This window comes from Camelus dromedarius, chromosome 6 (genome assembly GCF_036321535.1).
Source record: "Camelus dromedarius isolate mCamDro1 chromosome 6, mCamDro1.pat, whole genome shotgun sequence".
Classification (NCBI taxonomy): Eukaryota; Metazoa; Chordata; class Mammalia; order Artiodactyla; family Camelidae; genus Camelus; species Camelus dromedarius.
In genome coordinates, this window is record NC_087441.1 from 24,304,553 (window position 1) to 24,329,845 (window position 25,293).

Consider the following 25,293-nt stretch of genomic DNA (forward strand, 5'->3'; position numbering starts at 1 on the left):
ATGACAGTCTACATCCTTGACTTCTATGTTCTACCTTAAATTTGTATGTCACCATTTCCTGAGCAAGGAAAGAAACTTAGAGCAGTTTAAATATTCAATAGTTTTAAAATAGTTAATACCTTTTCCATTCGGTCAGATATTTACTCTTTCTGATGCTCGCTCTTCAGTTCAGTGCTCCCAACTGGAATCACTATCTTTTAGCCTGAAGAAGTACTTTTAGTATTTTTTGTAGTAAGGATCAGCTAGCAACTAATTCTGCCAGTTTTACTTGTTTAAAAACTTTCTTACACCTTTTGTTTTTTTCTTTTATTGCTCTAATGATGCCCTTGCATTATCTTTTAGCTTCCGTAGTTTGTACAACTTATCGTTATGGAGTGCTACGGGCCATAGAAAATATATATTATTAATATATTGGTATTTATATTTTGGTTAAAAATATTTTAAAATATATTATTTATGGTAACAGAAGAACAGATATAAACCCAGTTTTCATCTTGGTTAGTTTGGTACATAGGAAGCACTTAGTCAATATTTATTCATTAATTTGGGATTGTCTTGCTTTTTGCATCTTCCTTTGAATACATTTAAGAGAAACATCCCATGTTCTTTTCTCTTAGAAGAAAGGAAGAGAATTTATTTGTTGAAAAATACTGCATATCTTGATATGAATTGGTAGAAAGTATAAAGTATTGGTAAAAAGAAAGGTATTCATTCCCTTCTTCTCCTGTATCTTTATTGGAACCTTCTACTTGCCTCTGAACAAACACAAAGACCTTTGGTCTTATATGAGTCTAAGACTTATAAATTATGTCCTTCCTTGATATGACCTGCTTTGGATAGCAGCTGTCTGGGTACATGCTTTTTCCATTTTAGATTTGGGAAACACCTGTACTTCTGGAGAGATAAAAATGCTTTTTAATCAGCAACAGTGATACAGTTGGAATTTTTTTTTTCTTATTCCACATACATAACTATTTGAGTCAACTAGGTAAGATGAATGTTTAATTGATTTTTGTTTTGTTTCAGAGAAATTTGTGCTACTTAAAAAGCAAGACCCTTAAAAAGGGCACATGATTCTCAATATTCAGCAAAGCTGTACTTTTCCTTTTGTTTTGAAGTTTAACTTACCATTTTAAATTATGGAAAATTTCAAGTGTATATAAAAGCAAGAATATACTCAAAGGTACACTATTGTGCCAGCCACCATCTTTTATTTTCACAATTAATGATTTAATAGAAATGCCTTTATCTTGGAATTTTAATGTGCTTTTCCCTAAATGGCCTTTTTTGGTATCATTAAATGGTCATTCATTAGGTATTTAGTCTTTATATTTCCCTCAATCTGATTTTTTAAAAAATAGAGATGTCATTTTTCATGTTTGTCTCAGATTCTATTAGTCACCAGGACATTTATTTAAATTTTGCTCTTCATGCCCTCAAATGAAATAATACTGAATACTGATGCCTGTTAAATGATGTATATGAGGAGACCCTTGAACGGACCCTAGGAAGTTTTACCTTGAAAATACAGTGGATGTACAAACACTGAAGTCTTTTCCAATGTTGAAGCATTTTTAAAGGTTGATACTCAGTTTCATGCATATTCAGGAAACGGTTCTCATTCTCTTTGAGCCAAAATTAGAATGCACAGGCACAGTCTCTGTTTTTCTTGATTTCTTTCTGCAATTGACATTCTTTATTGCATGTCTATATCACTCTTATGGAAGTGATTGTTTCAGTGTTACCTAGATGATCTTCCTCATCGCTTCTTGTATTTTTAAAGCTTTTTAAAAATCACTTTTTAAAATACATGCAAGGTTTTTATTTTTAAATTTTCAGTGCTTACACGTGCTCACATATACACGCTCTCTCACGTTTCTGGAAGACTGTTGAAGAGAGGATTTTTTTTAAAGTTTGGAGCTGCTATGGTGAGGTTGAGTTAAGTAGGGGAGAATGCCTTGTTGCAGAGGGTGAGGATATGCAGTTACTTAAGCATTAAATCCTAATAGCACACTAGATTCTGGGGTGAAGGCCAGTGGAATATTTTTACTTGCTCAGGCCTTGGAGTTATGCAAACAGAAGCTATTGCAAACTCAGAGTTTCATGATTGAGAAAGTAAACTTGTACTTTTTTTTTTATATAGGTTCAAAAAGGCATTTGAATCTGAGCCAACACTACAGTCAGGAATTAATTATGCGGTCCTCCTCCTGGCATCTGGGCACCAGTTTGAATCTTCCTTTGAGCTTCGAAAAGTTGGTAATTACATCTTGATGTTTTACATGGAAATCAAGAAACTGGACCCAAGTTGGTGCAAAGAAAAAGAATCTTTGTTAGATAGTCCCTTTGCTTTCTATCTCATCTGACTTCCTGGAAAAAAACGAATTACATCTCCTTGTTTGGTGTTTCATCGTTGTGCAGAATTCTGACATTGGGATGTAATTCAATTTTTTAGTTTACTTTACCTGCTTCTAAAAATCCCCTAGTTAATATTTTTTGTTCCAGCTCAAACTAGTATGAAAAATATGGGCTCTGCATTCAACCCCCCAACTCCCAAATAAGGTAGTGTTTTGTGGAATATCAGGAAAGCTTCCTGTTTCAGATTGATTTTGCTTTCCTGGTGCTTCAAAAAAAAAAAAAAAAAGAAAAGAAAAGAAAAGAAAAGAAAAAAAAAAAACTGTGATATTTCCTATTTCTGTTTCACGTGCACACCTGCCCCTGTGATTTCAGGGCAGTTGGAGGTCGAGCCTCCCAAGCTCCTAGAACAACAGCTCAAGCAGATGGCAGTCTTGGCAGTGACTGTTCTCCTCAGAGACCATCTCTGAATTGTAGCCATTGATAGAATGTGCTTTTGTCCCTTTTATCAGTGGACATTGTCTCATATGCTGACTCTTGTTCGGAATTTTAAAAAATTAAGACACCTTAGTGAACACGTTTTGTGTGATTTCCTTGGTTCTGGCTTTGATAGCATTTTTTAAGATTCTAGATACTGAATATTGTCTAAGGTAATCAGATTTTGCACTCTCTTGAGTACCTAACCACCCTCTCTCAGAGAACCTTTCCAACTGTTGTAGGAGTTTTTACTACAGACAGAGAAATATTTTGCCATATTTTTCGTAGAGAAAAAAAAATGATGTGAAGCTATGAATTGTAGAAAAAACTTTTAAGATTTTTAACTGGAGAATGTTTTGCTCAATTTTTCACAAAGAGGAAAATGAGCCCTGGAATTTTTTTTTCTTTTCTTTTCATTATTCAGGAAGAGCTTGTAAAATTGCCTTATGTAATGTTCTGGAAAGTCTTTGAAGGCAAGTAAAGTTTGAATATTAAGTACTTTTTAAAAGACCCAGACTAAAAGAATGAATGCTTGTTGCTAGTGAATTGTAATGGTATTCAATGCACAAAGTTTTATTTGAAATAATTTTTTTAGTTGGCAAATGAAATCAGAAAAAATACACTGCAATCTGTGCTTTTTGGAAATTATTATTTAAGGTTATTTTAAAAAACTCTATACTAACCAAATCTCCCCATACATCGGTGATCTAAAAATCATTTGTATTGCTCTGTTCTTGAACTTGAGGTTGAATCTTCCAGATCACTGCAGAAATTTACACTGATTTGCATGTGTAAGTAGAGCAATAACAGAATGGTTTGAAATGTACCTATTCTAAATTCTCACTTTTAAGTTAAATGTAGATTAAGATGGTCATCACTCTTCTAAGGGAGTAGATCTTAAATGTTCTCAACACACAAAAGAAATGGAAATTATATTACATGATGGAAGTGTTAGCTAATGCTATAGTGGTAATCATTTTGTCAGATATAAGTGTATCAAATCAACACTTTGTATACCTTAAACTTACGCAATGTTATGTCAATTATATCTTAAAAAAGCTAGGGGAAAAAAGGATGGTCAGCACTCTGAGGTTTGAGGAACTGTGATTACTGTAACTTTGTAAAGGAAACATACTTCGATTTTTTCCAAGAAGAACTCATTCATAATAATAATGTTGAACAAGCATTTGAAAACATATAAAGCTGAATTTTTAATTTTGGAAATTGAAAAACCTATACAGACTTAAAATATGACTTGACAATGAATTTTTAGCTCTTATAAGAGCTGTTTTAAGGTTCTAAAATACTGTACTATACACTCTAAATTGTATGTCCTTAATAACTAAAAGGCAGTTAAAACTCACTAATTTAGATTCTACTCAGTCATATATTATGCTAATTAACATAAGTGGACCAAAAGATAATTTTTATGTGGTGAAATAGGATTAAAGGGATTTTCAAGGAAAAACAAGTTGACTAAATAAATGAATATTTTAATATAATAATAATATTAACTAATAGTGTATAATAAAATAAGACTAGTAACATATCTGACATATTTTAAAGATATGCAGTTGCATTCTTTATTTAATCAAAATTTTCAGTAATTTATATCTTCTCTCTTTTTTTCTGTTGGTTGCCTGCAAGCATACAAATTAGTCTGAATTACTGAATTTCTGATAGTAATCAGACTTTTCTTTGTGAAATCTTTTCTTTAGATGGATTTTAAAGTTTGATTTATTTATAAAGAGTAAACAATTAAAAATTAAGATGTCATAAGATGATCACTAAATCTGAAGCTTTCCAAATATTATATTAAGTTTAGGACCTCTAATGTAAGAACAGTTTTTCACAGTCATCAGCTGTTGCCCAAAGAGTCTTAATTCTAGTTGTGTGTCTGTTTGAGGTTATGACTAGTTGCTTCATAATCTGTGTTTTATTTTCCCAGTTTTTTGAGTAATCATTGATGTTTGGACTATTTAGAACTAGGATTTAAAAATACAGAACCACATCTTACATCTTTATCCTATTTTCAGCTTCACAATCCTTAAAATTAATATTCAAACTTTAGCTAAACAGAAGATGATTCTCCCATCCTCTAGAATTTTCAACCGTGAGACACAGTATGAGATGATAATGTAATAAAAGAATAGTGTGATTGGAATTGAGACAAACCATTATTTGAATCTTATTTGCAAAGAGCAATAAAAATAAAATTTGTTACTGAATATAAAAATCCATGAATCTATACAGATAATCAAGAAAAAGAAAAGAAAAACAAAATTCATCACCAACCACAAAACAACTCAATTGTCATCTGTGAAGGTGACCAAATTCTCAGCAAATCGAAAATCATAGGGAAAAGATTTAGTACTTTCCCTTCCTTTTAAAGGGATACTATAGTTCATCCAGTTGAGGAGATAAAGGTCTTCTTAAGGCATGCTACATACTACTGTGTAATTCTTCAGGAGAATGTAGTCTTCAAAAGAACTCTAGCCAATAAACGAAAGGGAATAATAAAGCTGATGATAGTGATGTTGAAATAATCATTCTGAAATGATCATCAGATAGAACTAAAACTATTAAGTGGAAATCTTTACTTAAAAATTTTTTTTTTCGTTTACCATATTTGCATGATACCAAAGCTCACCCAGAGATTACTTGTTAATCACAAAGAAACAAATGTACCTGTGCTATCCATTGTATATATCCCTTGCAGGGTCCAGCTGTCAGTGATCCAACTAGCGTCTCTAATAGTGGGATGGCTGGACTTATGCCACCTGATACGGTGACTGTGAAGTAGGCAGCATCTCCTGTGAAATAGTCTTTCCAAAAATGTTTAACCTGGATCTTAAGATCTAACAGTTAGTTAATAGGAATCACAGTGGCTAGAGAAATAAATCAAACAACACCATGAAGCGCCATAAGACAGATCCAGAATGTGAAGACATTCTATTGGACTTCCCTCCTGGACTCGTCAAAAGGTCAATGTAATAGAAAAAAAAAAAGTCTGGGTGGATTGGTTAGGTTGAAAGAGATTTAGATGGGGGAGGGTATAGTGAGTGCTTAGCATGCATGAGGTCCTGGGTTCAGTCCCCAGTACCTCCATTAAAAATAAACACATAAATATGTAATTACTTGCCCCCCAAAAAAGACTCCCACCAAAAAAAAAAAAAAAGAGAGAGCAATTTAGAGATATAAAAAAATAAATGCAGTTAATGATCCTTGTTTGGATTCTAGTTTGAAAATAAAAAGCTTTAAGAGATATTTGGAGAACAATTAGGGAATTTGAACCAGGACTAGATGTTAGATAATATTAGGAAATTATTACTTTTGTTAGGTTCAATAATCAAATAGGATATGTAGGAGAATTTTTAAAGATATATGCTGCAGTACTTAAGGGTGAAATGTCATGACATCTGTAATTTAACTTAAAATGGTTTAGAAAAAATATTCAGGGAGATGAAGCAATAACAAAATGTTAGGCATTCCTGAATATGTGGTCATTCATTGTAGAAGTTTGTCTACTTTCATGTATGCTGGGAATTCTTCACAATGGAAAGTTAAGATGAAAATCTAATCTCCATCAGGGCTGTGTGACTTGCAACAAGTTGCTCAACATCTCTCAGCCTTTTTTTTCTTTTCCTCACTGCAAAAGGGAGATAACCTCCAACTCATTGTGTTGTTTAGGGATTGAAGAATTACATTTTCAATGTGCTGTGCACAGTGCTAAGTACATAATGAGCATTCAATGAAGGCTTCATTTCCTACCTTTCTCTATTAAAACAGCCTTGCATCTAATAGCAGCTGCAAGATGTAAAAGCTGTGATAGAAACTAAGCTATTAAAAAAATCTTCAATTCTTAGAAGTCAACCAGTTCTAATTAGAGCATTGTCAAAATTTAAATTGCCTAAACAGACAATTGAATCGACGAACTGATATTTAAAACAGCAATGACATACAATTCATTGCTTATAAAGTTTAGCCAAATTTTTTTTAAATAATGAGAAGTATCCAGATGGTAAGGACTTGGTAAAAAGATATAGTCATCCATCAGCAATAATTTGGCCCCAGAGATCAAGACCCTTAAAGGTGTTATAGCCTGGAACCAAGTATAACGCTACCTCTGAGATGCTATCCTATGGAAATAATCCTAAATATGAAACAAAGTTTATGCACTAAGATGTTTATTCCTATATTCCTTGGCTGGGGGGTGGGGGTGGAAGGGGAATGGAGAGAGAGAGAGATCCCAAATATAAAAAATTAGAGCCATGTTCTAACTCCATACTTAAAAAAGATGACTGTCTTTATGTAGACAATTTCATCCATCATGTGGAAAGAACGTATAAGTTAATTCACAAAAGAAATACAAACATATGAAAAGACAGTCTGAAAAGACAGTTGATCTCAGCGGTTAAAAAAAGACAAAGTTCCATTTTTTTCCTCCATCAGACTGGCAAAGACAAAAAGACATGATAATATCTATAATATCAACACTTAAAAGGGACGTATCTTCTGTCCCCAACAAGTCCAGGTTTAAGACTTTATTACAAAGAAATAATTGAACAAGTGCACAAAGCTATGTGTACAAGAATGTTTACAGTAATAAAAAGCAGCCACCGTCTGCATTTGGGTAAATAAATCATGACACATCCGTATACTAAAGTACTATTTGCCATTAAAACAAAAATACAGTTTGTCCGAAGGTTGAGTGGCTCAGCATCACAGTCATGTGACAAGTTTATGCCGGGGCCAAAACTAAAGGTCACTATCATTGAATGAACTTAGGGTATGCAAGAATAAATCTGAAATTTTATTTCAAAACGAATATTTTTATTTTACTATCAACCACTTTCATAGTCCCTATTTAAATGTTTAAATGGTTTAGTGCTTCATGAGTCCTGGATTCATTGTCCTGAAAGTATGACACAAAAAAGAGATGTTCATTTCTAACTGAGGTTGGTAGAGACACGCATCTTTGTATCTAATTTTCCCTCTGCACTTTCTCCTTCCGTTTGTGTTTGTCGTATTTTTTATGTTTAGATAGGAGATCATAGATGTTTTGCATACACATGTATAGTTTTTTTCATCTCATGAAATTTTAAGGTGGCAAAGTTGTTCTCTTTTTAATTTATCATCACAAAATGTGAAGAATTCTCAAATGGACTTTTCCCTATTTTACTCAGGACGTAAGTGGAATTATATAATAAAAAGCAGCAGAAAGTTTTTTAAAAGATTATTTTGTTTCATTAAAGTATACTTTTCAAAAAAGGTAACTTCATAACTCTCAGGAAATATAAAATGGACCCCGTGTAGAAGATTTTATTTAACTCAACATGGAAAACAGTAAGAGGCTATGTCTCATTCAAACTGTGTTTAAGAAGCTAGGGTATTCATAGAGAACTTAAAGAAATATTAGAGTAAGATTTCTGAGTATGATTTTTTAAAACTAATTTATGTCCAACTAACTTTTTTAAAGTTTATATGTTTAAGGTTATAAATCTTAGGAATTAACTGTTTCACTAGACAGAAATTATCTGTATATTTACTAAACAAAAACATACAAGTTAACAAGCAAACTACTAAGTCTGAGATTGTTAAATTAAATAGTAAATAGTGAGATGAACTAGCTACACTTTCAGTAGACAGTCCTTGAGTACCTTATGCCCCCATATGATATTAAAATGACATGTTCCACCTTTTTATCTTACTCCCAAATCTCAGATAACTTTTCTGACACTTTAATGTATTTTTGTTTGTTTTACTGAAGTATAGTCAGTTTGTAATGTTGTGTCAATTTCTGGTATACAGCGTAATGTTTCAGTCATACATGTACAAACATATATTCCTTTTCATATTCTTTTTTCATTATAGGTTACTATAAGATATTGAATATAGTTCCCTGTGCTATACACTAAAAACTTGTTTATCTATTTTATGACACTTTAATGTTATGGATGTTGGTGACACTAAAAATTCTACAGGGACATATTATTTTTAAGCAAACACATACTTACAATTGCAAAAATAATACAGGAGAGAGTAGACATAAAAAATTAGAATGAAATGCAAAGAACCTAGAAGTACCAAAGCCGTGTTGAAAAAGAACAAAGTTGGTGGATTTATGTGACCTGATTTCAAGTCTTGTTATAAAGCCTCAGTAATCAAGACAGTGTTATCTGTCAGCTTCTTTATTTCTTTAACTTTATAAGTGTATAATAACTGTTTTGCATATAAATTATTATGTAGCATTTTATTCTTGTGGGATATATGTACTGCATACATTTCAACTGACTGATAGAATTTCAGTATATTTCCCTTTCAAGTAACTAAAGACTCCATGCTATAATAAGGGAAAGAAGGAGCTTACAGAGCAAGCCGTTTAGTGTTACACCTTTCAATTTATGCATATAGAGGCATACATAAAAATCCTGGAGTGATGTATTACAGTGGCAGTTATTTGGGAGTTTTTTCATTAAAGGGAAATTTTCACTTTCTTTTGTGTAACTTTCTGATTAGTTTGACTTTTTTTTTTACAATGAACATAAGCCCTTTTTAGAATCAGAAACTTCAGGCTATTTTAATCTGAAAGGAGGAATGAAAGCTCAATTTTGCTTTTTAATAAAAACTCAGCTCTGCCTGTCTACTGTGTGTCTGTAACTTTATTCTTCCTGTTCATCTTCTAGGCGTGAAGCTAAGTAGCCTTCTTGGTAAAAAGGGAAACTTGGAAAAACTCCAGAGCTACTGGGAAGTTGGATTTTTTCTGGGGGCAAGTGTCCTGGCCAATGACCACTTGAGAGTCATTCAAGCATCTGAAAAGCTTTTCAAACTGAAGACACCAGCATGGTAATAGGAGATTGTTAGATGTTTATGCATTTATTTTTCATGAAAGCTCCTGTCACTTGTTTCTAAACTGAAATTTGTTGAACCGACAGGTGATTTTATTTGCTTAGAGAATAAAATGCAGAATCTAGAGGAAAAAGTGATCGATGCCCATAAATAAAATGTGTTGTCTGTGAGTTCTAATGACTTTGGACACAGGTGATGTCTGCCGGCCACCAAGCTTAGCCTTTCCATCACAATGACCAACCCACTAGCCCAGGTTGGCCAGTGTTACCCACTTGAATCATGCAAAGGCCTCGAATTTTACACCTGCGACTCGAATCAGCAGTTTCACAAGCTTCTTCCCCTCTCAGCCTCCAGGCCTCTGCTCCAAACACGTGTCCTTTGTTTCCTTCAGGATCTGATCTCACTTTTGGAATTCTCCTTCTCGATTTTCACTTCTTTTGACTGAGGGTTCACCGACGCATTTAGGTGTTTCCTGTATTTGTGTGTTTTTCTAATTTCAGATTGTTCTTGGGATGCACCTGTCTCATCACTGTGTATGCAGTCATTGGAGAGAGGAAAGCAAAATTCCATCTGCATTCAGGACTGCTTTTTTTTAATGCTAACTTTATTTTGCATCACATATAATGATTGACCATTAGCTATAAAGACTTTAAAAGGTTAACTGTGATATCAAGAAAGGCTTAGAGCAGCTCAGAGCTCAGACCATGGAGTTTTTTTTTCATCAGAGGGACTGTTTGAGGAGATGCCCACCACAGTAGACCTTCATGGCTTCTTAAAGCACTTTTTCACCTTTAGGTGTCTTTCATTAGCAAATTCTCCTCAGCATCACTCCCTTAATGATCTTTCTAAAATGCATGTCTGATCCTTCCCTTCCACTGAAATCTTTAAATCAGTATCGTTTAATGGCTCCTCACAGCCTAAGGGATAAAGTCCATCTCCTCGGCGTGGCAAACAAGGCTTGCCCTTAGTCATTAAAGCTCAGCTCTTGTCACACCCCTAGGTTTATGCTGCTCTCTGTTCACACTGAACATGCCAGATTTTGGCTTGGTGCCTTTGTGTCTCAGCACACGCTGAGCATCCCCTTCCTTCAGCCTTCTCCTCTACCTGGGGACCACTCGCAAATCCCGTCTGCTGGTAAATCACACCCTGACCTCACACCCCGCCCTGCACCCAGAGAGAAGATGACAGATGTTGTTACATACACACATGTGATCCTTTCATCTCAGGCACTTTTCTTCTTTCGTGTTTCCATCATTCTTTAGTTTAGTCATATCTACTGATGTTGAGTGTATGACTTTTGTTAGCTGTATGTCTGTTAGTTGCAGCTCCATGGATATTTATTTTCACAGTGTTTATCACATCTTTTACATTTCTGTCTTCTTGGCACTAGGTGCAGCTTGAGAACAGGGCTGTCCTGTTAGTAGCCTGTCAACAGCATGCATTCAGCCAATGACATGAAATAAATGAACCAATAAATGCATGTGTCTGTCACATGCAACCAAATTGGTTATTTCTTTATGATGACCATTCTGATAGTGGAGGAAGAGACTGAAACACAGGTACAAAGAGCTTTGGTCTGAGGTGTCCTGGCTTCTGTGGACAATAAACAAGTTATTTTATGCAATGGTAATAACAACTACAAAACTATGCCTTAAGTTTCTGTAGTTTAATGTTAACTTCTATGTCTATAGTTTACAAAGTGCTTACATACTCATTATCTCACGTGATTATCTTGCTCCTTATTTTTTCCTAACTTTTTCCTTTGAGGCACCATCTGTCATAAGGTTTGAGGATATTCGTATAATATGTGTGAGCTGAGTTACTTTAGCACAAAATAATGTCTTTTATGAAGTGTCTATCCAGAAAAGCTTTCTCAAGGAAGCATGTTTTAAAACCAATGCACTAACCACTTCCTTGAATAGAATATGGGCATTATTTTATTTTATTTTTAATTTTTTTTTATTGGAGTGTAGTTGATTTACAATGTTAGTGTCAGGTGTACAGCAAAGCAACTCAGTTATACATATAGAAATTCATATACCTTTTAAGATCTTTTTCCATTATGTATTATTACAAAAAATTGAATTTATTTCCCTGTGCCATACAGTAGGTCCTTGCTGTTTATTTATTTTATATATAGTGATATGTATCTGTTAATCTCAAACTCCTAATATATCCTTCCCCTGCTCTTTCCCCTTTGGTAACCATAATTTGTTTCCTGTGACTGTGAATTGACATTATTTTAAAAGTCATGTTTTAAGTAGATGCATTGTCCAGTCCATGTTACTTAAGCTCTCTAAGCCTCAGTTTCCTCATCTTTACAATGGTGATAGAACAGCCTACTTTATTGAATTTTTGTGAGATTTAAAAGAGATAATATATGATAGTACATGACAAGTAGCAAATAATGGGTAGTGTTTGGTGACTATGAATGTATAATTATTAATGCTGTCTTTTGATTACATCTGCAGAATACGACTGGGATACATGGGAGCAGGTGGTTCTAACTTTGCCTATTATGTGTTTTATATCGTTTGATTTTTAGGTACCTCAAGTCTATTGTAGAGACAATTTTGATATATAAGCATTTTGTGAAGCTGACTTCAGAACAGCCTGTGGCCAAACAGGAACTTGTGGACTTCTGGATGGATTTCCTGGTCGAGGCCACAAAGACAGATGTCACTGTAGTTAGGTTTCCAGTAAGTACTTTCATTTAACTCAACTCTACCTACGTTTCTATTTTGTTTCTTTTATTTAAAGAACATCTTACATGTGTGATTGTAACAGTATTAATGTGCTAATTTTCATGCCCTAAAACGAAGACGGTCATCTGGTTAGTATATTTATTTTCTGCAAATTGGTTTGCTTTAGCTTACTTTTAAAAATAACTTCTCAAAATCAGAGAAGTCAGATGTGTTTTTATGTTTTTGCCACAAAACTTGGTAGTTTCCTTTGATAAATTGTTAAAGCATGCTTTCCCAAGAAAAGATTATCTCTTTAACTCAGGAAGGTATCTCTTCAGACCAGAGGGATGGGTGCTTTTAATTCACACCACAGTTTCATTGACCTTGTCATCAATATCATCAACATAATTGTGGTGAAGAGTGTCAGGCTCACCTGCATTGTTACTCTATCTCTGCTACTTATTACTACGTGGGTCAGAGTTAGATGTGGTAACCCCTGTCACTTTTTACAGTGCTTTAGATCATGGGAACTGATGTCTCATAGGTTCTAATCTGCAGCTCATTGGCTAGTCTCTAAATATTTAAATGTATAATACACACACACACTTTTAAAAATACATGGTCCATCTCAGCTGGTGCCATCCCCATCCTGATAGTTCTTGGAATTCCATCCAAAGCAGAATAGCTTTAGCATCCAATTCAAGAATTACTGGCAACTCACCGCGTGCACAGATCTCTTCCCACGTCAACGTGATGCCATAAATCTCTCTGTGTGAGCTCTCTCTCTTAGTCTCAGTCTTCTATATACGGAGGTGGTGACAACTCTCAATTCTTTTTATAAAATCTTGTTTTCTAGTTCTAGTTGATAGGATCAAATGTTTCATTTAATTAAGCCCATTGCTGGCGTTAACATGGTTCCTGTACTCTTGCTTCCAGATGAAGCCTTAAGCTCAGCAGGAGCTTTAGTTGAAAAGCCTTTCAGACTAAAACACTTCACTCTATTTTCTAGCATAGATTATATGTAGCCTAGGAAAATAGTTATCTCTGAGTGAGCTGGCAGCTCGCCTTTAGCTGGGGCTCTGATGAGAGTAAATGCGGTCGTGAAAGTAGGCAGAGCAGGACTCAAGTATTTAATCAGCTGTTGATTCGATGGACTAAGAAAGTTGGCTATGAAAGGAAACCTCTCATGTTAGCCATTCTGAGCTAATTTAAATTACTTTAATATGAATTAGTCTGTCATAATGTGATGTAAAAAAAAAAATAGTAAGAGAGAAGTTAGGAGAATAGAGGTATATACTCCAGGAAAGAGAGGCTTTCTTAAGCGAGAAAGGGACCTATAAGCCCTAAAGGCAAATATTGACCAACTTGATTTCATTAAAAATTCAAGTAGATAGGGAGAGAATATTTAATACTGATGCAGCAAAATGATCCATTTGCCTAATATACAAAAAAAAAAAAAAAACTCACACAAAAAACCCAACTCCTACAAATTGGCAAGCAAAAGAAATAGACAATTGGGCAAATCGTATGAAAAGATAATTAACCTTAGTGAGTAGTCTAAAAAAGTGCAAATTAACGCAAGACACCATTCTAACTGTGCCATTTGGCGTGTATGCAAATGTATCTGTAGGATAAATTCCCAGAAGTGGAATTGATCCATATTACATGTTGCCTTCCATAGGGATGATATCAATTGACAATTCACACCAACAACATAGGAGACCAACTGCTTTCATAAAGTCTTTCCAGAAAAGTATTTATCAGATTTGTACTTCCGCTAAACTTTTAGGTGAAAAGTGGCATATTGGGGTAGTTTTAATTAGTATTTCTCTTATCATGCCTGAGGTTGTGCATATGATTCAGTTTATATGTTTGAAAGACTATTCAGCGATTTAAAAAAAAATTTGTTTTGATTTTGTAATAACATAAAGAAAAAGAATCTGAAAAAAAAATATGCAGGTGTAAGTATAACTGAATCGCTTTGCTGTACACCTGAAACTAACATTGTAAATCCAACTACACTTCAATAAAAACCAAAAGTAAAAAAAAGAAAAGAAGAAGAAGAATGTTGCCACCATTTAAAAATAGAGTTAGACCTTCAATGCTGGCTGTGAGGGAGTAAATGGTATTTATATGGCTAAAAATAGCTATAAAATCTGAGAGAATCTTTTCTTGGGAAAACACACTTTACAACTTATCAAAGGAAACCACCAAAATATATAAAACTGTTTGCAGGCTTTAAACAGCAGTCATCTCAGGGCTGCCATCCTTGAAAGGGGAGATACTTGAGTTTAGTCCCACCTTCACCTGCTCTTTTTTTCACATACAGTCATTTTTCTGGCTGCAGCCTAAGGAGGTGGAGCCCTAAGAGGAAGTGGCTTGTCCCTGGGCAGAGCCAGTCCATGTTCAGGACTCTAGGGTAGCTGGAATATGAGGCACATGGTGTTGGAGAAGGGGAAACCCTCAAGAGTGAATCCCAGGATTCTGAGTATTTCCCTTGAGTCCTTGGGCAGCTGCTCCTGGACAGTGTGAACAAGGAGTAAACACGTTGTGAATAAACCCAACTACCGGTTCCAGTATTTGATTGGAATTGGGTTTTGCATGAAACCTACAAAGCTTAAATTAACTTTTCGAGGTATGTTCCCTTACTAGTTAGGAGATCGGGACCAGACGTGGCAGAGAGCATCTTTTGGAAGGCTGACAGCTGTACAGATATTGCAGAGCTTAAATAACGCAGGGGTGGAGTGTCAGATTTTGGGCCTACGTAAAGGGATGTGACCGTGATGAACGGGCCAGGTATTTAGTTGAGCCCATGCTTTCCCTGTAAGAGCAAAACTGAAACAGACCCACCCTGACAAAGCCAAAATAAAATTAATCCTTGGTAGTATCAAGATCATACACTGATAATTTGTTACCTAGGGGCCAAAAACAAAAACAAGCAAAAAAGAACTTTGGAAAGATATTATCCTGAGCCTCTACACCATGTCATTCAGATGTAATTAAAGATCACTAGACATTCCAAGAAGCAGGAAGAAGTGACTGATAACAAGAGCTAAACCAGCCAACAGAGGTATTCCCCGAGGTGATTCTCATATGGGAGTTACCAGATAAGGACGACAAAAAAGTATAACTACTGTGTTAAAGAAAATACAGGAAAAGCTCGACCAAATGGATGAAAAGGTGGAGTTTTTCAACTGAAAAATAAAGTTTATGAAAAAGTCAAATGAAACATAAGAATTGTTCACATAAACATCCAGATTTTTAACTTTGGAAACTTAAAGGCACGAGCAGTTTGTGACTGGATTCTCCAAGAGCAGTAGCTGCTAGATGTGAGATGTTAATTACAGTCCCATCCATCCTGCTTCACTCACTTTTCCCACCCAGTCCTCTCCGTGTGGCTATTGGAATGTGCTGCCCACGCTCTACTGCATAGGGAAACGCAAGCTTCTAGTACCTGGTTCTAGTGGTTCTATGTGAGTCACAGTTAATCTTGCTGTCCTTAGAGTAGCATCTTGTGTGGATCACATTTGTGGAGGTGGCGGTAGGTCTCGATTGGGTGATTGCATTATCCTTCTTTGGAAGTGGATTTAATGAAAACCAGGTAACTTATATTAGACCATATTGAATTTGATTGTCTCCATTTCTCTCTCTACCATACGCTTTCTCATTCCGCTGAGAAATAACTGTGACCCTGGGGAAAAGAAAACAGACAGAAGTTTCTCTGGAAGATGATTTGAATGGTTCCATCATTTATTAGTTTGGGCTTAGTTTGATTTATTCCTTTTCCTCACCTCTCCTCTGTGTATATTTTTTTTCCTTCCTACTTTGAAAAGTTAGGAGACTGTCAACCCATCACTTCATGTCGGGAGAGAGGGAGAGAAGGGTGGTGCTTTCTCAGACTCCGTAGGAGCCTGGATGTATCACTCTTTAGAGTTTACAGGCCTTGCCATCTTCCTTCACGCTTCAGAAGTTAGTGGTTACTTGTAATGCTAACTGATATAAAAGACTAGAAACTAAAAGCAGGAACGTGTATACTCTCAAGCGAGTTGTAGCTGGCTGGTTTTGTGAAATTGCCTCCTTTTCCTTGTCTTTTCTCAGCCCTACTGTGACATCCATAATGTGTGCTGCAAATTCCTCACATTTTGTCGCTTCAAGGGCGGTTCAAAGGGCTCAGTAAATGTTAGACAGTAATAATTGCAACCAGTTTTTCTTCGTTATCTGAAGATAGGAAACACATAGTTCAGATTGTATCTGTTAGAAATATTTGAGACAACAATAAAGCCGTAATTTAAGAGAGGAGATAATCTGGTGCAGTGCTTGTCGCCTGTTAGATAGCATGCCCACGTCAGTAGGGGAACAAGGTAAGTTCTCATCTGTCAGTGGAGTGACTTGGATGCTGTTTGGGGAATCCCACCTTTTATTCCCTGTTATTTGCTTTAATTTCACAAACACTGGGATACTCAGATTTGAGAGCACCGCTTCCCCAAAGTTGAGATTGAAAATTGATTTTCATTATTAACCTGTGCCACTTAGTTCTCTGTTGATTGGAATTTGGACCTTGATTCACCCAGTGTGTTTCTGAATCAGAGTATGCTCCCCAGTGGGCTCTTACTGTGTGTTTATTTGTGGTATATGCCTTCTTATTTTCATTGCTACAATCTGACCAAGAATTCTTTATGCCCTTAAAGATTTTTTTACTCGAGTTAAGAAAATTTTGCCTTTCTAATCCCCTTTCTCTAGTTCTCTCTACCTTAACTTAAATAAAAAGAACTATTTCCAATTTCTCTGATTGTTCAGTATTTTCTTTTCTTTTCAAATACTCCTACTTAAGACTGCACAGGAAATTTGAGCTAAGTAGGTGCCTTTAAGGATCTGAACAAATAGATAATATTTGTAGCATCTTTGAAGTCCGGGCATGTGTGGCATTTTAATGTTATTTGCTCTTAATATGAGATATTAGTAATAATATGCTACATTGTCTAGTTCTTTGATGGAGAGTCTCATTTTGTCATATATCCCTCATATATCTCCAAAATAGGACTAAGTTTTATTTCTCTCTTTCTCTCTCACAAAGCTAAATGTATCAGTTTTATCTTGAAGGCAGTGCAAAAACATTTCTATTACTCCATACAGCTACATTCATTTCTTTGGTTTATATATACAGCTCTTTCAACGATAACCAAAATCATTTCTCAATCCATTTACGAGGGTATGAAAACATACCACTACAGCTTTGTGAGAAGTTGCGGCTGCAGAAAATCTAAAACAAGTATGTGACATTCTGTATATGGAATCTTTTCTGTGTACAGAATTGGTTGTTTTACCAAATTTCTGCCTTCCTTTGACACATTTATATTTATAGAAATAGAGAATGTATTGATTGTAATAAGATAAAATGAAAGCTTTTAAAAATACATATCTTTAATAGATTCCCAGGGGATAGCCAAACCAACATACGAACTTCAAAACTATTTCCAATTTCTTTAGCAATGAAAGGTGATAAATTATTGGAACTTATGATAATTGTTTAATACCATAAAATGCTCAAAAGGGTAGCAACAATCAGAAGTTAAAATGGTTTTACTCCAGCAATGGACTTAGCCTCATCCAATAATCACCTGCCTCAGTGCGGTGTTGTTATAACCTTAGGTCACTAATATTAGTTTCTTTGCCTTTTGTTTTCAAGGTATTAATTTTAGAACCAACCAAAATCTATCAACCTTCATATTTGTCTATCAACAATGAAGTTGAGGAAAAGACAATATCTATTTGGCACGTGCTTCCTGATGACAAGGTAAATTGTGCAGTTATTAAGACCAGAGCATTAGTACTGAAGGACTTTATACCCTTCTGGCATTTATATAGTGCAGGATATATCTGCATTAGTTAAGAAGAAATGGCTTACTGTGTATTTATCTTGGCATAAATACAGTCTGTAATAAAAAATTTGCTAAATTTTGGTTATGGATTTCACTCATTTAATAAAATATAATTGAACTGTTTGGATTTTTATGATAGATGGCATAGCCAACCAAAGGGCACTCAAAATGAGGATATTTCTGTTTTGTAAATTCATGCTATAAATTAAATTTTGTACCAAAGACCTGATACTTAAAATGTATGACTTAAAAGATGCATATTTTAATTCTAGGAAGCCTGTCAGAATAATGCTATTTCATCTCTCACTGGTGTGATTATAGTTATCATTGCATCTCACTGGTTGGTTATGTAAGGAGCTGTTACATCGCAGATTAACCACTGGCTCGTGTGCTGGGCACAAGATGAGGTGGGCTGTGCTGCCGCTGGTTTTCAGAAGCGTCCTAAATGCTCTCATTTTCATCACAGCCATCATTTGGATAACTCTTTACACTTCTGTATTTCTTCAGTTTTAATGTGTGTACAAATCATCCTGCTAGTTTTAAAAAATAGAAAACTTTTCAAGACTTGATTCCAGTCCATGGGATAAACCGCAAAAATGAGGAAAGTCTTGTGTCGAAGTAGTTTTGTGGGGGCTTTTTGGTGATTACTTTCCAAAATACCCTTATAATTTTCCTTAAACGTCATCCCCACACTCAACAGATCCTTAGAGAGCACTTACTCTGTGACAGGCACTAACTGCCAGGCACTGCGTTAGGCAGGAGGGAAACAGATGTGTACAAACTAAGCCAAATTCCTGCCCTCGTGGTGCTTACTGGAGACAGACAATAAACAAATAAGTAAAACATATAGAAGGAAATAAAGCAGAAAAGGGAATTAGGAATTATATTTGAGGATATGGGGTTGCAGTTTTTTAAAATGTCAATGTCAATTTGTTGAAATGTCTTTGAATCAACAGACCTGGACTTAAATCCTATCACTGCCCTTGGGCAGTGTGGCTTCTTCAAACTGTGGTGTCCTCATCTGTGGAATGGGATAATAATGGATAATAATAATATCCACCTCAAAAGATTGTTGTGGAAATTAAACAAAATAATGTAGGTCAAGTGTATTGCACAGAGCCTGGCATATAATAAATGCTTCATATAGTTTAACAACAGTCAACAACAACAATAGTAAAATCACAGCAATATGCAGAGTAAACCCTAACATTGAAACCCCGAATTTAACCCTGCTCATCTCTTTAGATGGTATGGCAGCAGTCATTTGGGAGGTTGTATTAGGGAACTGTGATATTGTGATCATAGTAAGAAATATATATTTGATCTTAGTCCCTGTTTCTGGTAGAGTTCCTAAAACCCTTGGAATTTTATGAGTGCTGAGAGCCATAAAGGTATCTTTTGTTATGTTAATGAGTGGTGGTTTGGAAAACACATAAGGACAGGGCCTCGTTGCCAGGGGAACCAAATGAGTGATTAGAAGATTGAGACTTTCATTCCCACATGCCTGACCTTGGAGGAGGGGAGAGGGGGCTCAGAGGTTGAATGATTGACCAATGGCTGGTGATTTAATCAAACATGCCTATGTAATGAAGCCTCCATAAAAATGCAAAAGGACAGAGTTCAGTGAGCTTCTGGTTGGTGAACACTTGGAGATTTGGAAGAGTGGTGGTCCTGGAGAGAGTATGGAAGCTCCAAGTCCTTTCCCCATACCTTGCCCGATGCGTCTCTTCTATCTGGATGCTCCGGAGTTATATCTTTATATAATAAGCCGGTGATTTAGTAAGTAAAATGTTTCTGAATTCTGTGAGCTGCTCCAGCAATTTAATTAATTTGCAGGGGTCCTTGGAACTTCCATTCCATAGCCAGCATCATGGCATGACTCCAAATGGTATTGTCCAGAGACAAAATTGATAATAAAAAATACAACTATATACATCTTGTTAATGTTGTTTTAAAAGTACACAGTATTTTATTTACATTATTTTAAAGTATACGCACACATGTTCTCACAAACAGAAGTAATCATCTAGTTGAAACTACAAAAGCTAAGAGACATTGGAGACTTGAACATTATTATCTGGGAGAGGAGATTTTCAAAGCTTGATTGGAAAGAGCAAGGTTATCCAAGGACACTTGGAAACAAAAAGGGGCTAAAGGAATTAGCGATTAGCAAGGCCTGGAGAACGAGTGGAGAGCCAGAAGTTATTTGGAAGACAGAAAAAGAACAGAAAGTAAGCCAGAAATTTTTGGAAAATCAGTACTATTTCCAGCTAGTTGTCATTATTTTTCTTTTTCTGGAGATTCTGTGTTCAATAAAGGTAGCTTTGTGTGATTCTCTGATGCTTTGTGACATCTGTAGAGACAGTTTTTATATTATGCTAAGAAATATATTAGGATACAAATTAGTGCATTAAGGAGGGTTACAGATTTAAGCTGTGAATTTTCTAGCACCAATTTTTACTATCTTTTGATCAAAGAAAAATTGCATTTGCATTGCCCACAATTCCTATTACCTTTAGTGCTAAAAATGTTCCTTGTTCAAAAATTGAAGCTTTCTTAAATCAGTTTCCATTTTAAGTGTATGTCAGTTACTGTGCAAACCCTGGTTCTTTCTATAGTATATTCGTTACCACTGCCATTTTCTGTATTTTTCAAAATAGAAGTGATACAGTTGGAATGAGGACAAGCAATAAAGATAACTTTTATTATTATATTTGTTTAAAGCAATTGTAATAACTATAATTAAATAACAGATAAGCAACAAGTTTAATAGGTCTTAATGTTAAACAGGAAGTGGATTTTTTTTAGTCATAGAATGTTTGTATTTTTTTTCCTGTAAAAGTAGAACAACAGAGTATTGCTTTTCATTTATCATACTTATTTCTTTACTCTCTCTTTCAGTATTTTCATTCTAAAATGTGGGATAAACAATTATATGAGCTAGGATATACTTTATATTGCAACTTTCAAAACTTTAAGACCAATATAAGTCCCAAGAGTTCAGGGACTCTTCAAGAGTTACTCTATGGTCAGGGGCAAATTCATTGAAATCCCAGTCTTTTAACGGTTCTCCCTTTGTTCAACAGATGGTTGCTGCTTAAAGTAAATTGGTGCTTGAAGAAAGTGTGCATATTCAATGAAAGAAAAACCTAGATTGAGGAGATTGAGGAAGAGAGAAGTTATTTGCAAGATATTTTAAATGGTTGTTTAGTTTTGAGTTCCCCTCCTCTGAGGTTTGAAGCTGAGCACTCCTGGCCTATCTGGTGGCTTCTCAGGCAAAGGCAGTGGGCAGCAGGGTCCCAGTGCCGAGCCCCCTCCCGCACTCTAGCTCCAGCCTCTCAGAGAAGACCCAGGAAATTCATGAGGGGAATCTATTTACCCCAGCTTCTAGCTTTGATGGTACGATGCTCTCATCCATCAGAGATGCTTTTCGCAACAAAACTCCCAATTAAATGTGACTTAAATAATAAGGAAATGTTATCTCATACTACAAGAACTTCTGAGGTGGATCGTTCTGAAGTGGGGGTGATTTCAGTGGCTCAAAAGTGTCAGAATTCCGAGTTGACTTCCCTCTATTTTCTTGTTCTTTCTCTCACAGCCTCAATAGCAATTTCCAGCATCACTTCACATGGACATCATCCAAAGGAGGTCAGGGCCTTTCCCTTGGACCGAAAGTTGCATCCTGTGTCCATGCCTAAGCTGGTCACCATTGAGAGAGACTGGCTTACCATGGCCAATTTAGACTAATCAATTTCACTGTCCCTAAACACTGCCACCTGAACCTGAACAAAAGTCATTTTTTCTTAGCAGAGTAGGAAGGGAATGGCTGTTGCCTGGGGAACCAACAGCTTCTGCCACAGTATAATTCCTGCCGCCTTAGCTCAGTGTTAACTCCTTGTCTTCATTCTTGCCCTAGCCTGGGGTACAGGATCTGAGGCTAACCAGTTCCTAGAAGATGGTGCTGATTGGATTAGATTGGGTGTTGGTTGGGGTTGGTTGGGACTAATCCACTCCAGCTCTGCCTCTGCCCTGCCCTTTTCCAGTGATTCACAGACCTGCCCAGGAGACTTTTACCTTATCTGCTGGCTTTGTAGCTCACCAGCGCCTCTAAGTGGTGAGTCCCAGTAGCAAGGGAGGTGGGGAGAGAGGGCGCCTTATTCCAGATCACTCCATGTCAGGCTCTGGGATTTACACCACTGAAATGGAGCATTCCCTGGCAACACTCATGACCTTCCAGGAACCTAACATTCTGGAAATGCTCTACTTCTTTCCAACAAAACCAGCCCAATCAATCTGGGGAAATCTCTCCTTGGATGCTCCCAAAACAGGGCTGGGGGAAGATGGATTTTACCAGTGCTTGGTGTTTGTCAGTTGCTGTGTTAAGTTGCAGGCTTGCACACTGCCCTACCCGCTCTGCACTCAACCTCCACCTCTTGATCCTGGGGATGGCCTTAGAAAGCAGCTCAGTTGCAGGCTCTGAGGATAAGGCTGCATGTGTGCAAGGAGTGTGCATGTAACAGCTGCAGTTCTTGGGTCACATATATTTAGAAGGTCACCTGAGGCCAACAGGATTTAGAAGCAACTTTCCAAATTACCAGCTGAAGCTGCAGGCTGCTATTTTAATTTAAGTCCTTCTGTTCTCTGGTTAAGAAAGCCACATTCCATGAGTACCTCCCTATGGTCTCTTCCCTATCTGGGTTTCCTGTTCAGCAGCATTTGCTCTGTGTCAATTCAGGTCACATCCCCATGACCTCGCTGGTGTGCACTGAAAGTAGTTTTTTAGTAAATCTACTTCAGGTTTGAAAGTATCTATTTCTAAGTTGCATGGTCCTAGCAAAGAATTAGGTGCTGTGGTTGTAAATTGTGGAGTTTTGAGTTCCTTCGGCCAAAAGGAGAGTTCTGGGCTATCTTGGAGTCCATTGGCTTCATTATCCATTTCACTAGCCTGGCCAAGATCTCAGCCTTTGCCAGTATTTTAAGTGGGTGGGTAAGAGCTTGTTTTCCTGGGTGTTTTACATTTTACAGAATTGAATTGCAGTCTGAATTGACTACAGTTAAGGTACTTGCTAAACTTAGACACATGTATCCACTACTTTATTTCTATAAAAATATTTATGTTTTTAATCCTGTATTGTTGTCAGACATTTTTTTGTAGGGAATGCCATCTATCTTGTCATTTATTTAATTTAGAGACATATGGAATTAATACTAATTTTAACTTAGCTTTAGTAATAAGCTCAAGAAATAAGTTCCCACTTTTTTTATCCTGACCCTGCAAATCATGTTTATCATATGATAATCAAATTTCTTATGTTCAGACTTTATTAGTATATTGAATTTTGCATAAACTAGGTAATAACACGTTGTAGCTGTGATGGACACTGTATACACGTGCGTGCACACATACATATTTGCTGTACTATTTCTGAAGAAAGTTATATTTTCTGACTAACACCATGTTAGTCAGAAAATATAACTAAAGATAATTCAGAAGCAATTATCTTTAACACCATGCAGAGATTTTATTCAAATTAATGTTTTTCTTTCTTAGAAAAGAAAGATCACTCGACTATAATAATTGAATTACCTTGATCACTGGGTTTTTTACTTCAAAGAATTAAGGCACAGCAGTTATTAGGTTAGTCTGCTAAAAAGCAAGTTTAAGAATTTAATGAGACTAATTCTCCTAGGTTCTCTTGGAAGCTGTTTTATTGAAGTACAAAAATTGTTCAGTAGAGTAATCATCACCCTGGTGGCTTGAGAATGAACTGCAGTTTCCATCCAGATAGTGTGTCCATGAAGAATTAAGCGCTAGGAAGAATTACTCTGTGGATATTATTTAAAAGTAATCAAACAAAATTATGGTGACATTATTTTCATTTGGTTGACTCAACCTCTGTTGTTGTTCTTCCCCCTGTGTTCTAGAAAGGTATACATGAATGGAATTTTAGTGCTTCTTCTGTCAGAGGAGTGAGGTAAGTTTCCTTGATACATTTTGTTTACTTTGAAGACATATTTCTAGACTATGACTGTCTCAGGAAGGACTTACAGTCATGATTTAAAAATGCAAAAAACTTCGAGAATCCTTCTGTTAATGAAAATGTCCAGCCTTCTTCAGCCTCAGTATCTCCATTATGGAAAGATTTGCAACAAAATCTTCACTGGTAGTTGAACTGACTGTATAGTTGTTATTTACTTAAAATATGGTGCCTGAGAGATAAATGTGAACTGTGGACCAGAGTGAAGGTGGAGATAAAAGTGAGCTGTGTGGGGTCCTCTCTAGCTGGTGGAGCTGTTGGTTTATGTGATAAGATGCTTTTTCTGATCTTTTGGTATACCCACATCTCTCCCTGGATGGGTCTAAAACATACATCTAATCTACCAATTGGGTTCTGTCCCTAATATGAATGTGGTGAGATTGTAAGAATGCATTTTTTAAAACTTCTCCTGAGGTCACCATTAATGAAGTGTTCTTGAGGTTACAGTGACTCCCTTCAGTTCAGTTCTGACATTGCCATCATAATACCAATTCCTGGGATTTAGAAATGAGATTTTTTTTTTAAGAATCAAGAACCACTGGTTAAGTGTTTAAATACTTGTTCTATAGAAGCTCATGATAAACCAACCAACTCTTGCAATTTTCAAACCAAGTTGGTTGTGTTTACTACTGTTTGTCTCCACATAATAGAACTGAGCAAAACCAGATTTCTGTAGGCCAGTTATGCAATACTCCATGGCTCTTGGCATAATAGTAATTGATTTTGTTGGAACATGAACTGGTAGAGGTCTGAGTCACTGATAATTGGAGTTTGCTTGGTGAAACCACCTGTTACCTCATGAATGATGTGAACAGAAACATGCCAGACTGACTCATTATATATCTTTCCAATCCATGCCTTCTCAAATAAAGCATTACTCCTTTAACATTTAATTTTTAAAACCAGTCATTAGCAAGACACTCATTATTTGTTGCTGCATTTTAAAGCAGTCCATCTAGGAAAACATGGTAAATATAAATTTTACTTTATTGTATTTTCCAATGAATGAGTTGG

The 25,293-nt window shown here is 35.9% G+C and overlaps 1 protein-coding gene across 5 annotated transcripts in view; it reads left to right on the forward strand.

Annotated features, from left to right (window-relative positions):
- The window catches only part of MAP3K5 (mitogen-activated protein kinase kinase kinase 5), a 202,174-nt gene that overhangs the window by 114,582 nt on the left and 62,299 nt on the right, over nt 1–25,293 (forward strand). For all 5 annotated transcript variants that reach the window (XM_031456407.2, XM_031456408.2, XM_010983676.3 and 2 more), the window contains 5 exons: nt 2,144–2,256; nt 9,516–9,675; nt 12,224–12,377; nt 18,049–18,156; nt 24,167–24,216. In XM_031456407.2, coding sequence (XP_031312267.1) covers nt 2,144–2,256; nt 9,516–9,675; nt 12,224–12,377; nt 18,049–18,156; nt 24,167–24,216 — 585 coding nt within the window. The remainder of the gene's footprint in view (nt 1–2,143; nt 2,257–9,515; nt 9,676–12,223; nt 12,378–18,048; nt 18,157–24,166; nt 24,217–25,293) is intronic.